Source organism: Mizuhopecten yessoensis, unplaced genomic scaffold (assembly GCF_002113885.1).
Source record: "Mizuhopecten yessoensis strain PY_sf001 unplaced genomic scaffold, ASM211388v2 scaffold3051, whole genome shotgun sequence".
NCBI lineage: Eukaryota > Metazoa > Mollusca > Bivalvia > Pectinida > Pectinidae > Mizuhopecten > Mizuhopecten yessoensis.
Genome location: NW_018404851.1, coordinates 123,573 through 138,921, shown reverse-complemented (window position 1 = coordinate 138,921; position 15,349 = coordinate 123,573). Strand labels below are relative to the sequence as shown.

At 35.1% G+C, this 15,349-nt stretch overlaps 1 protein-coding gene across 1 annotated transcript; it reads left to right on the top strand.

Annotated features, from left to right (window-relative positions):
* The first annotated feature begins 2,075 nt into the window (after window positions 1-2,075).
* On the top strand, window positions 2,076-11,803 carry LOC110446922. The gene is made up of 9 exons (XM_021492266.1): window positions 2,076-2,080; window positions 2,744-2,868; window positions 3,312-3,754; window positions 4,332-4,385; window positions 6,224-6,362; window positions 6,746-6,861; window positions 7,199-7,277; window positions 9,934-10,271; window positions 11,441-11,803. The coding sequence occupies exons 1-9, from the start codon at window positions 2,076-2,078 to the stop codon at window positions 11,459-11,461; spliced, it is 1,320 nt and encodes a 439-aa protein (XP_021347941.1). The 3' UTR covers window positions 11,462-11,803.
* Window positions 11,804-15,349: the final 3,546 nt, after the last annotated feature.

Genomic DNA, 15,349 nt, shown 5'->3' with positions numbered 1-15,349 from the left:
CGAACCTGCTTTGCCATGTAATTAAATGTCATCTTCGCTCCATCCTGACCCGACACACTTTACTTTTCAACACTGCAGTGGTGAACGGACATTTACGAGAGTTCTATGACTCATATGTTGGTCAAATTCTTGGTCAAATTTATTTGTACATCTGAACGCTTGAATACCTTAATATTAAGGATGTACTCTTCTGAGGTTTCAATCACGTTCAAATCTCGTTTTGATCTGGTGTAATGGGTTTTTGTATAAGCAAACACGCATCTGAAAAATATTCCAAAAAACTAGATGCCTGTTGTTTCTAGAACTTTTTTTACAAGAATTTAAAAAAAATTGCCAATTCGGCGGCCATTTTGAAAATGTGTATTAATGTGTATTTCTTGCGCTTCAAAAAAGGCCAAAATTTCACTCTTTTTGACACTAGATTAATCACTTAACTTGTCATTGTGTCGCCATTTTTAATTGTAGCAGGTTCAATTTTGCTGTACGACTTTATAATGTTCAATATGATAAAAATAATATGCAACAAACTGAAAATTATACATTATTGTGGGTTTTTTTTCAAGTATTTAGTGTAAATGAAGCACTTTTGAAATTTGACCCGGAAAAAAGTAAAACATAACACAAATGATAACGGGACAAAAAAAGAAGCACACTGACCCCCCATTTTTGTAGATGTTTTAGAAAGAGAAACACATTTTCACTTAATTCATTAAATATCAAAAAAAGTTAAATTCCAGAACTTTTATAAAAAAAAATAGGGGGTAGGGGTAACTAAAATCGTCTTTCTGAGTTAAAAGAATAAGATTAAGAAATTTTACTTCCATAATTTAAAAGAAAATAATATTTTTATCAATTCTACAAACATTCATACATATCTGATAACACACTTGGAAAAAATTGTATGAATTTGTTCTGCAAATGGTCAAAACCCAAAAAATCACCTAAAATCACATGTTGTGTTAAATTGGTATCTTTGACCGATCATAGCACAAAAACGAACACACGGACATATGTTTTTTTTTTGCATTTTCTACTATGCCATTAATTCCTTTTTCCAAAAATCCATATAAGAAAAAAAGTTTAATACAGGAAATTTTTGACTTCTCAGAGGTGTACATCCTTAAGTAAACTGTGTATACAACGTAATGGCGTCATATTCTGATATGTTTAATTACCCTTTGATCTATCACGCATTTCGTGGAGACCTCTTCTGTAGGTTTAATACCGGAAGTTCATATATTTAGACATTATGAGCAGTGTGTTGTGTTACATACAATTCTTAGTATTGTCATACATCTGTATTGCCATTCAATGTAAACACTAATAACGTTTCTTGATCAGAAGGAACAGTTTTACACCAGAGACAAACTTTATAAAGGGGTACTATAATGCTACTAGTGATGGATTCTATCTTGTTACAACAAATAAATAAGCCTGATGGTTAGGAATGATGAAAACTAACGTGCATTTGCATTTGGGGATAGGCTTGTTCATGTAAAATAATCAAAAGTTTGAAATTTGGCGCCCACGCAATGGAATTTATTGGACAGGAATTGTAAATTGTTCCTCGAATTTTGCTAATACAGTACATTGTACAAAGCAAAGTCAGCTTAGAATCCATACTTTATTCAATAAGAATACAAATATGCATAGGCCATGCGGCCGTTAACGCTGGTTTATAAGGTATTTGTAAGCTGTAAGAAGCGTAATAACAACCTGTCGGAACTTCACATATGCTGTTGAATGAACATTGACATTTCATAAAGGTGGGACCAGATGTCTGTAGGCCGCATGGATCGTTATATAGAAGTTTAGCACAAGCGTACTAGCTGTCCACACTTCACTTGACAGTAGCCTCTGAAGTATGAGTTATTATGGAGAGTACATGTATAATCTATTGTAAAACAGACAAAAACAAGATATCAATTCCACACACACACAACATAACATTTAGCCCAGTCGTGGGTGTTTAAGGGGGTAAGTATATATGCTTATCACATTGTATTGTAGCTTAATCACCAGCTGTCAGGAAAGACATCATTTTTTTTCATTGAATTTTACAGAAAAAATCAAGAATGTTGTAGGCGTAAATTGTCAAAAATCCATACTCATCTTAAGGAAACTGAAAAAGCCAATATATTGTTCGAATATTGTCCTGAGGTAACTCAATATAAGACTATTGTTTTTTCGTAATCCCTTTAATTTTACTAGATGTTGAGTTATTTCTAGATTCGGGTTGTATTTTTTAAAATAATATATTTTGAAGTGTGAATTTGAAGGAATTGCGGAAACCACAACACAAAATATTTAAGGGGACCACTAAACATGGGATATTGTGATAGTTTTAAAAGTTCGTTACAGTATTTGTGATGCCTGTATCAAAAACTGTTATTACATCAGATTTATGACAAAAGTCATTTTTATTGATGTTTTAACTTTGCTTTTGACACTACTGGATCAATTTTGTTTTATTTTTAATGTGATATTCCGTCTTTGCGTATTGCAGAGTTATCTTCTCTTGAGAGCAGGTGTTGATTGTTACATATGTACGTCATTGGTTTGCGTGAGAAAATTGCGTCGTTTTCTCAAAAATTGATGACGTTACTCTCACAAACAAGTGACGTAACAATCAATACCTGCTTCCAAGAGAAGATAACTCTGCAATACGCAAAGACGGAATAAGATTCATTCTGTTCCAGTCTGGTGTAGATGTCCTAATGTAGGTGACATAATTAATTTCCAGGTGTCGGAGACGCTTGTCCCAGCTGCTTCATACCCATGTTGTCCTGATTTCCGTCTGCATCCTCAGCGCTCTTGATGCCTCCTGTGTTCTCGGACAGATCATCTGCGATATTCTCATAATGTCAGGTATAATATATGTTCACCAATGACCGATAGTATTATTATTGTTCAGCACATAAAAGACAGGTAAAATCTAGTTTCAACGTTTCAAAAAGAATAAGTATTATTACGACTAATATATCCGACGCTTGTTTGTCCAAATATGATAAATACCATGTACGTAGTAAGTTTGATGGCCGCTTGAGTCTTGCCACTAAAGGAAGTTTTGATCCGATTGATGATTAGATCTTGAAACACTTTGTAATATCATCAATCAAAGTTTGCTAGATCTTGATGTTTTGAATACATTTGTGATTGAGTTGTCTCCCTTTCAATGATAAGTATCGTTTCCAATGTTATTTTGATTGCCATATGAGACGTGTTTTCCACCTCATCTTAAGACGATTACTTTTTTGTTCTATGTTACCGTTAATTATTCAGTTATTATCACATGTATGCTTTATTTTTAGACACACAACACGAAAACGACATTATGCAGGAGAAAGCGGTGGAGCAGTTTAAGCTTCTGTGTCCTGCTCTTGACCACCACTCAGACACTGATCACACACTTCATCTTGACGAAATCATAGAGATGCTGGAAACAAATAAGACAGTATGCAGCGGAACTGCACATGTCGGTACTCCACACGCCCACTCCTCGCTCAGTCGTGCACTCACAGTTGATAATGACGTTCTTTTAAGTTTCGATTCATTATCGAATGGATACGCAGAACAAAAAACCGCCGATCGTTTGCTACAGAGACAGAAACGCTCAGACGAGAATCAACATCACCGATCAAAGCGCGCCGCCGGAGGAGCAGACGATCATGACCACGGCCATTCTGTTACCCACGAAGTCACCCATTACTTTCATATAGGGAGCATGGCCATACTATCCATCTTACTGTTTGAGGTCGGTTTAATAGCGTTTGTCTGTGAACTGTATTTTTATATTGGTCCACACACAGCGGTATGAAACAGTCATTGGTTTGATTGGGTAATTTCTCTTCATATCATCATATTGTTAATGTTTTGTCTTTGAATTGGAAATACATGCCAGAACATCCAGAATATGACATTAAAGATGCCAGACCGTTCATTTCTATCTTTATATGTTAATGTCAACGTACTCTTTTGCAACAATGGTCACCTCGTTATCAAACGCTCTGGTGGCATGTGTAGTTCACTGTCTGTTACATTGCACAGCCTATTAGCTTTTTAAAGTCTATTCTGAACATCAAGATTTTCCGGATCTTATTGACAACTAGGCGTCACCGATCCATGGTTCTCTGAGTCCTAAGTTTTAAATCGACGCGAAGGAAATTAAACCACTCAACGTTACCATGTTCAATCTTCTACTTGTCTTTATTCTTTAATGTTATTTGTTTATTTAATAAACATCATCATCATCGTCGTCATCTGTCTGTAAGTATTTAATTCGAAAAGAAGTAACCGTTAATACATTTTCAAACGTTTTGTTTGTTCCACAGGCATTTCTCAAAGTCATTGGAATGGGCAGTCACTTTCTAAAACACAGACTCGAGGTAACGTACCTGTCATTTAAAATTATGGCATTGCTTAACTAGAGCTATATAGACATATCAGACCTCGGGCTGATATGGCATGTGATATGGATTTTATCGTGTTTTATTCTATTTATCATATATTTCGATCAACATTGAAAGTTACATTCAACACAAATTTAATAAATAAAAAATAACTTTGGTTAGAAATAACAGATTTGAATACTGATAACATGGCAAGGTTAACATCATAGTACTGTATGTTAATGCTCTTCACTTGATTCAATCGGAATCAGAGTCACTGTCAAACACGTGTACTCTTTTTCTGTTGCTGGTATTTCGTTCAACTGTACCGCAGGGCTGATTTTCTGCTCTGTGTCGAGACAGATTTCTCTTGTAAATATTGTCACCAAGCTCCAGTATCCGATTAGCCGGTGAATTGAGAATTGTATCACTTTCAGTTTCTTGACCTGACATCATAAGTGACCGTCGGATCTAATGTGAACAAAGCAGTGGTTGTCTGCTGCGCTTATAACTCTAGAGGTGTTCCGAACTTGAAAAGTGCTGAAAGTCGTTATATGCAATCCGACTGCCTGTCTGATATATGTGATATGCATATCCCGACCGTCAGTCTGATATGGGTCAAGTTAATTTAACCGTATTACACAGTATATAGTACTAAGTATATGATAAATATTCTATCACTTTCCTTGTTATACCAGTTGGTTCTCCAATCTTCTCAGTGTTAAATTACTTTTAGCCTGTGATGTAGATACTCCCACTTCATTTCACGATATTATTTATCGATGTTCTGTGGTGAATACGATATAGGTTGTACGCATTTTGTCGTATGAAATATATTATTATTGTTTATATATATACAGAATATTACATATGTAGCTGTTGATGTTATGTGGTAAATACCAGCGGTTATAGTCCATACAATGTATATCATTCGAGAAAATATTGAGTCATATTTTCTGAACATTTTACATAATTTCAACAACCTAAAGTTAAAAACATGATGAATTGACTGTTTAAAACAATATGACATTGTCTTCAAAATAAAATGCATGAGGTTAGGCAAGAGGAATTGTTGAAATTGAAATTTGAATTGATTTAGATATTACTTAACCTCAATCATAAATTCAAAACACAATAAAAACATAACGATATATCACGATTGCAAAAAAATATCTATGATCTATTGAATCATGACATCAATTAAAACATAACGATGCGTCTTAGTATCAAGAAATATATTCATTACTGAATGATGTTATAAATTAATTCCACATAACATTGAGTCATCCGGTTCTCTATGATATGTGATTCTTTTACTCGTCTGTCAATAGCATCATCATCTTAATAATAAACATTTCTAACTTGTTACATTTCAACAAAAACCGACTTAACATCTCAGGAAACATAAAATGGGTTTCTTTGTTTTATAGATCTTTAACATCTCTATCAAATCATAGCTAACCCATTTGTACTTGATTTTTCGTATTTGATGTTGTTTTCTCATGCTTATAATAGTAATGATGTTTATTCAGGAAAAGGCATACACAACAAAACAATTGATTTAAGTAGGTAGTTAACAAAGTTGATATCTATAATCTACGTAGTTTGCCTTACCCTGGGATAGCCTACCAATACCCTAGAAAGCTGATTTCCAATTGGGTCACCTTGCTCACATCTTTAAATTTTCTCGCTTGTTGTCTGTCAAGAATGTTCCTACAGAGAATTAAAGAAAATCGTTATTCGCTTTTGATCTACTGATGAAAGGATAAGCCCAGATTTAACTTTTTCTCGCTTGCTATTAAAATCAACTAACGTTATGTATTTTAAATTTGAAGGTTTTTGACGCGTTTGTCGTCACCGTTTCTTGGTGTCTCGATGTTGCATTTTGGGAAGGTATCTGGGCACATCCGGGCACCGAAGCTGCAACCATCCTCATCATCATCTTACCGTGGAGAATCATCAGGATAGTCAATAGTAATTACTTTTATTGATATTGATTATTGCTGCAAGGAATTTAAACACTTAAATAAATTCAAATTAATAAATCAACTAAATTTGAGTCCTCGTCTTGTTGGTATATTAATGTGTATGCCCTGTTTCTTATCTACTTCTTTTTTTTTGACATCCAATAAATGTTTGTTTACATTCCGTAATTGAATTTGTTTGTTTTAATTAGAAGCGTTTACTAATGGAAAAGTGTTTATAAAAATAACTATTAACTCAAATTTGGAATTATTGCAAAATATATACTCAAAACACTTTAATGAACGTCAAGTCAGGTATGTGTGTATACGATCAAACAGGTTTATAGTTACGATTTGCTGTCGGTGTTATTGGCTGTTTTTCTGATTGAAAAGGTTTCGTTTTGGTCATCAAGGAAAAGGATATGGTTGAGTTGAAGGTTGTCAAACAGCAGTACCGATCCGCCATAAAGGTGGCCAGGGCACTGAAGCGGAAACGGGATATGTATCGGGTAAGGATTATCCATTCACGTGCATTGTTTAATAATGCGCCTCAACGCACAAACTAAATCTGACAACTACAAAGGTGTTTTTTTATAATGAATAACACCTATATTGAATTTATATAGCGTATGATCTATGATAACGAAATGAAATAAAACACCTATATTGTGTTTATACCGTATGAGCTATGGTTAAGATGTTAAAATGAACAACTACATGGTACCTTTATAGCGCATAGGATATACTCACGAACGCGCAATAAAGGAGTATCCAGTATGTTATATACGTGTAGATGATTTGTGTAGGGAACACAATATAATATCTACATTTGTATGTTTCACTTAGGTAGAAGCCAGACAACTGCAGGGTCTCTGTAGGAAACACACAGTCGACGAGGCGGAGATTATTGCCTGTGCTCCACTAGGTAATTCTTATATAAGTTGTCTCCCTTAGTTCGTAATGTACACGCTTCAAAACCACTTTTTTTCGCTATTCTTCTTTAGTGTACAATGGCCCCATCAACATATTGATGATTATGCCTTTGGAAACCTGTGCACAGAGGAATGCAAAAACTGGATTATTTACAGTGATTATATAAGTTGTTGTTTTTGCAGGGTATACGATGAACGGTTAAAAGCTGGCGTATGTGTGCTACATGTAGCGTGTGATGAGGGCTTCAAGGGCTACATAGGGTATGCGTTCCTTGAACTCCGCGAGTGTTGTGCATTGTACTGCTGATGTGGGAAGGAGATTTGTAGGTGTCCTTTGTAGCAGATATGTGTTTGTATGCATAAGGGTGTGCATGTCTGGTTCGAGGGTCTACGGGTGTGAGTATAGATGGTCTACGGGTGTGAGTATAGATGGTCTACGGCCGGGTGTGAGTATAGATGGTCTACGGGTGTGAGTATAGATGGTCTACGGGTGTGAGTATAGAGGGTCTACGGGTGTGAGTATAGATGGTCTACGGGTGTGAGTATAGAGGGTCTACGGGTGTGAGTATAGAGGATCTACGGGTGTGAGTATAGATGCGGGGTTTATTGCTACAAGTTGGTGAACTGTTTTGTAAAAGAGGATTATTCTTGTGTGAAAGCGTCGTGTTTGTAGTGTTAACCATCTATACCTTGTTTTCATAAGATGATATAGGTTGTTTTTTTCTGCTGTTGTATTTTCCATTTGGCTGGGGGGTTTTATCCTACATATGCGACGGCGCACTTATTTAGTCGCGGTTATGCTTCATTGTTATAATACCGATTTTTAAAAAAATATTATGTAAAATATTGCCATATATAACGATAACTAAATTTATGACACTGATTTTGATATGCTTTATTAATTGCCTCTAATTATAGGAGAACCATAACAATACCTCAGAGAAATAGGCAGAGAAGCGTGCTTACCTGTTTCCTTTTAGTATAATACACAATGACCCTCACTGGTCACGTCGTGGTCAGTGGCAAAAATAGAACTTGACCTACGATGTCCAGTTAAAATAGAATGACATATATACAGTTACCGCTGACAGGTTAAGTATAAACAATTTCGCGTTTGTAACACAGACGATGACAGAGACCGACATTAGAAACTATATGTAACATTGACTATGTTCGACATATCGGTGTACCTAAGTATCGATACTTGATATATGGGAGAAACCAGACTAGCTTTCCTAGTGAAGTTTATCCTTGAGGTATCACTGTAAGAGTTGATTCTGTCATCAATACGAAAACGAAACAAAATGATATTTCTGCATCTCTGTATTACAACTAGTTATATTTTCAAATGATCTGTAACTATGGCAATTGTAAGTTAAGCAATAATCTAGAAATGCCACTTACATGTAACTTGACATACTGTCGGATTTGCCGTCAAACTTTGTGCTCCAATACCAGAGGTACGTTTTCAGCAGATTGTTACACGAAGGCTACCCTTAGAAACAACCCTGACTATGTGTATGGTCGAATTGTCCGTGTCTTTAAATGAGGCTGAATTTGTCGATGATCTTACTATGACAGGTTAGGAAAGAGCTTGCCGAGTCCAACGATATGGTGTCTTAGAAAATCAGAAAACATGGCCATAACCACCTCTACATCAGCCGCTTACCCTGGTCTTTACTGACAACATGGCACACTAGGACACGTTACTTATCAGCTGTATGATAAATTTTTTCCGAACATAAATGTTCTATTTCTATAAAGCGCATTACTGATTCCCCGCCTACAGTGTTTACACAATGCGTTTGGTTCGATGTTCACCGATTTGATTCGTGGCATTAACAGATAACGATTAATTCTGACACAGGTTTACAAGATTTTCTGATTATTAACGACTATGGGTAAACTATATGGCTAACATCGGGAACATATTTGAGAATATTCTGTTGTTTTCTGGAATAAGGAAATCGTCGTTTTTAATATTGCTCATACGTGTGATTTTTGGTGTTTGAAACCCCTCACCGGGCCTGGTTTTAATGTCGTAAATTAACTAAGATTTATATGGAGTTACAAAGAAGCAGAATACGCTTATTCTGTCGGAGCTCCAGGTTTTATTATCTTTGCAGACTTTCCAGAGTCTCCATTTAAACCTTACTATTATTTATACTTTGCGCCAATTAAATCGATTTAATTGATTTACGTTCATTTCTTAACTCGTTATAATGGTCTTTGGGGGACTAACTGGCCAAAAACATAAATACATGCATCCGCGAATAAACAAGACAAGTACTATATGGCCAATTACAGATTACAATTATGATTGACTGATACATGCAATTACCTAGAGTTCAATGTCAGTTACACATCTTACCTCGACTTATCACTGTTTATACCATGATTTATACCTTAATGGGATCGAGTGTCAACAACATATATACATTGACTTTTGAACTGAAAAAAGTTGTAGCTGTAAACGAGAGGTTTATCTGTCATGGTTATTGTGGCTGTAAACGAGAGGTTTTTCTTTCATGGTTATTGGGGCTGTAAACGAGAGGTTTTTCTGTCATAGTTATTGTGGCTGTAAACGAGAGGTTTTTCTGTCATGGTTATTGCATGACTACAAGGTTACACGTACCCTTGCTGTTTCAGTGAAGCAGCGTCGCCGCAGCAGCAGTTTGTTTCCGGTGCTATCAAGCTTTGCCTCTTTAGCCATGATTGGTGCGGTGGGAACCAGCGTTCCTGACCTGCACGAAGCCTCATCAGAGGAGGAGGAAGAAGACAAACAGATCGGTAGAACCAACAGCATTGCACAGTTGTTAAGGTCCATATCGTCGGAGAGTGAGCTGTCAGGACCTGTCACCTTTAGTCTCTCGCCTGATCCTATGGATAGTCCTAATAGTGGAACACGAGTATTTACATTTGACGGTACAAGCAACAGTTCTAAACCACCTAGATATGACCAGATGAACACTACAGACCTTGCCGAGGTTGGTGATGTTGTTTCATATACCATTGCCTATTTCTGTGATGTAAAATTGATGGTGTGTTTTATTCATATATATCAAAAGGCGATGCGTCTAATTTTGATGTCTGATATGTTCTGTTTCTTTTATAAACATTTCTTATAAGGACAGTTGAATAGGAAGTGTTATTACTGCATCCATCCCACTATGTACAAGTAATCCACGAAGCGGCGCCTGACATACTATTGCGGATAAGATCCAAAATGTTCTGTACTGTCTAAAATAATATCAAACAATTACTGTGAAACATCTTTATAGCGATAACATAACACAACACTATTTCAAAACAGACTACTCTATCTAACCAACATGTACTGAAGCATTAGTTATGTTGTTCCCGAATTATAACAATTCCTTGTTTATAAAGATATCGGACGTTGTTTTATTTATAACTTGTTGTTACAGAGCCTTCACACAAGTTTGTGATATTGGACGTTGATTATTCATACTCGTCTGTGATAAATAAATGACGTTGTTTATTTATAAACCTGTTGTTACCGGGCCTACACACAAGTCTGTGATAAAGGACGTTGTTTATTTATAAACCTGTTGTTACCGGGCCTACACACAAGTCTGTGATAACTGACGTTGTTTATTAATAAACTTGTTGTTACATGGCCTACATAAACGTCTGTGATAAAGGACGTTGTTTATATATAATCATGTTGTTAAAGGGCCTACACACTCGTTAGTGATAAAGGACGTTGTTTATTTATAAACTTGTTGTTACCGGGCCTAAACAAAAGTCGGTGATAAAGGACGTTGTTTATTTATAACTTGTTGTTATAGGTCCTACACAAATGTCTGTGATAAAGGACGTTGTTTATTTATAACTTGTTGTTACAGGGTCTACACACTCGTCTGTGATAAAGGACGTTGTTTATTTATAACTTGTTGTTATAGGTCCTACACACTCGTCTGTGATAAAGGACGTTGTTTATCTATAACTTGTTGTTTTAGGGCTTACACACTCGTCTGTGATAAAGGACGTTGTCTATTTATAAACTTGTTGTTATAGGGCCTACACACAAGTCTGTGATAAAGGACGTTGTTTATTTATAACTTGTTGTTACAGGGGTTTGCACACACGTCTGTGATAAAGGACGTTGTTTATTTATAACTTATTGTTACAGGGCCTACACACACGGCTGTGATAAAGGACATCTGTTGGAGTTAACGAGGCTTAACCCGGAACCATTGCTAAAGACACCTGATGACAGCTGTTGTTAAGAGCAGTTACCTCGATAATAAATACGACGATAGCGATAATACGTGTAATAGGAGTGATCCAGTAATGTATAACATTCATATCAAAATTTACTAACATTGTAAATAGATCGAATCGATTCCAGTTCGTATATAGTGATAATGCTATTAAAATGTGTTTCCTAGATTCAACACTTAAAACTGAATTTATTCCAAAAAGCGATTTTTAACACCCTAGCTTTCGCAGCCTAAAAATAAACGTTTATCGGATGCAAAGTGGTAAGTTACTGCAACAGGACTATTCTTTCATGAGGTAACACGAACGAATGCTGAGATTATTATTTATATAGCATTCTGAATCTGACTAAATTCTATATTCTTGAAAATAAGGAGGTTTACAATTTTTTCATATAATGACATTTTGGCTTTAGTCGACGAAAGTATTACGATCATTATCACAGTACATTACCAAAAAAAAACCACATTAGACAAAGCAAGTAACAAACACGTAACGTAACACAATGTTAAGTTCACCGCAATATTTGTCCGTTTGCATATTGTTGAGTAAACACTATGTTAAAATTATATCTTAATATCTAAATATAAAGATGAGATTGTATTTATTTCCATTAAACTGACTACGAGTATACTACACAACTATATTCGTTAGGGTTTGAAATTCACTTGCATTCTTTTGCTATGCAAATATGTGTGCACCTGCATGCTTGTAACCTGTATATGATTCATCACCAATGCATTTACATTTACCAGGACAAGATACACGATATTTAACATATCAAGTGGCATGCAACAGACCCCACCTGAATTGTCAGTTTAAGGGCATACAGGTTGTCTGCATCATGTCAATCATAAAATGCAGTTTTTGTTTCTTTAAGAACGTTATAAGTTATTTGACTTTCAAAATATGAATTAATATTTATATTAACAACAACACTTGTACCGATAAGCATGTATATTACAATCGATATAAGTCAATTGCATTTGTAATTATTTAGATAAATACGTAAAACATTATTTGTCGCAAATAAAAATATATCGAATTATATGCGAACAATAACAAGGGTAGCGGTAAACAATTATCAAATAAATACGTATAACTACACGGGTACTGATGAAGTTTTATCAAAATCAATAAACATATAAGAAACAATAACTTATGACAGGTCAATTGATAAAGATATATTACAATATATATGAACAGCTACACGTGTAAAGATAAACATTTATTACAGTACATACATGTACCTACAACTACACGTGTAAAGATAAACATGTATTACTGTACATACCTACAGCTACACGTGTAAAGATAAACATGTATTACAGAATATACCTACAGCTACACGTGTAAAGATAAACATGTATAACTGTACATACCTACAGCTACACGTGTAAAGATACAGTACGTACATACCTACAGCTACACGTGTAAAGATTAACATGTATTACAGTACACACCTACAGCTACACGTGTAAAGATTAACATTTATTACAGTACACATCTACAGCTACACGTGTAAAGATAAACATGTATTACAGAATATACCTACAGCTACACGTGTAAAGATACAGTACGTACATAACTACAGCTACACGTGTAAAGATTAACATTTATTACAGTACACACCTACAGCTACACGTGTAAAGATAAACATGTATTACTGTACATACCTACAGCTACACGTGTAAAGATTAACATTTATTACAGTACACATCTACAGCTACGCGTGTAAAGATAAACATGTATTACAGAATATACCTACAGCTACACGTGTAAAGATACAGTACGTACATAACTACTGCTACACGTGTAAAGATTAACATTTATTACAGTACACATCTACAGCTACGCGTGTAAAGATAAACATGTATTACAGAATATACCTACAGATACACGTGTAAAGATAAACATGTATTACTGTATATACCTACAGCTACACATGTAAAGATAAACATGTATTACTGTACATACCTACAGCTACACGTGTAAATTAACATTTATTACAGTACACACCTACAGCTAAACATGTAAAGATAAACATGTATTACTGTACATACCTACAGCTACACGTGTAAAGATTAACATGTATTACAGTACACACCTACAGCTACACGTGTAAAGATTAACATTTATTACAGTACACATCTACAGCTACACGTGTAAAGATAAACATGTATTACAGAATATTCCTACAGCTACACGTGTAAAGATAAACATGTATGACTGTACATACTTACAGCTACACGTGTTAAGATTAACATTTATTACAGTACACACGGCAAGCCTCGTTCTGGACAAAAAATCTTAGTCCTCGGGTTGAGGTTTCTCTATATTACACAACCAGTAGCGATAGATTCTACTAATCTTCAGCTACACGTGTAAATATAAAAATGTCTTCCTGTATATACCTACAACTACACGTGTACAGATAAACATGTATTACTGTATATACCTACAGCTTAACGTGTACATATAAACATGTATTACTGTATATACCTACAGCTACACGTGTAAATATAAACATGTCTTACTGTATATACCTACAGCTTAACGTGTAAAGATAAACATGTATTACTGTACATATCTACAGCTACACGCGTAAATATAAACATGTATTACTGTATATACCTACAGCTTAACGTGTAAAGATAAACATGTATTACTGTACATATCTACAACTACACGTGTAAAGATAAACATGTATTACTGTACATAATATTATCTACAGCTACACGTGTAAATATAAACATGTAATACTGTATATACCTACAGCTACATGTGAAGCGATAAACATTAACTAAAATAACTACAGTTGTATAAATAAATATATTTATTTTAACAATTTCTCGTGCAGTAGTTACGTGGTTTGCTCCCCGATTGACGGTTTACATATAAATCCTCCATTTTAATAAATTATGATATGAATACTGAATAGGTGTATGAACGTTGGTGCTATGTATCCTTTAAAGCACGTACGTCTATACATAAACATGAGAGTGCAAAACTGTTGCCTATTTCACTTTAACATGTAATTAACATGCAAGGCGTTGTTACTACCGCCTAGAATGTCCGTCACAATGATATGTTCTCAACTTTGCAACATTTATTTTAGTTACGTATTAGTTTGTCTGCCTCCATGGTCAACGACCGAGGTAGCGAGGATGGAGGTCAGCCAAATGGTATCCCCTCACTGCTTCAGACGTAATATACAGAGAAAGTAACGAACATAACACATGTTTCACCATTTTATCCAGGTTGACAAAAGTACGTCCTAAACGTAATTAATAATAAGTGCTATCTATTTTAACTCCGGGTGTTTGTGCTACCTATGCATTAATCATGTGTACGTAAACAATTATCGATGTTGAATGATGCCTATCGAAGTATGCGTATCAATGACATTCATCGCAAGTACTAGTTGCACGATAAAAAAACATTTCATTATTAATCTATTAACAAAGAACACTTGTTCGCATTCTGTATATTAAACTAACAAATAAAGACAATGAGACTGCATGATATGAATGCGTTTGCTTATTGTTTTGATGAAAACATCTAATCACAAATCTTGTTTGGAAAATTGTCGTTCAATTACTCTGTTATAGTTTTGCAGGAGTGCTTGTCGTCACTGTTTGTGGCGTTTTGAGTTTAGGCGTGACTACACCTTTACATTTCCGTTGACGGCCAAGTTGAATGAAGCGTAATTACTTTTTTGACACAAAACACGATATCGATTAATTTCTTTTCCGTTCGCAGATTTGTCTTTTTACGTGGGTTTGTCATAACAACTAATGACGTGCTGAATCATGTTGAA

Coding starts and splice junctions, on each gene's coding strand:
- LOC110446922 (XM_021492266.1), top strand. Junction 4,386..6,223: donor TTCTAAAACACAGACTCGAG/GTAACGTACCTG, acceptor TTAAATTTGAAG/GTTTTTGACGCGTTTGTCGT. Junction 6,363..6,745: donor AATCATCAGGATAGTCAATA/GTAATTACTTTT, acceptor CTGATTGAAAAG/GTTTCGTTTTGGTCATCAAG.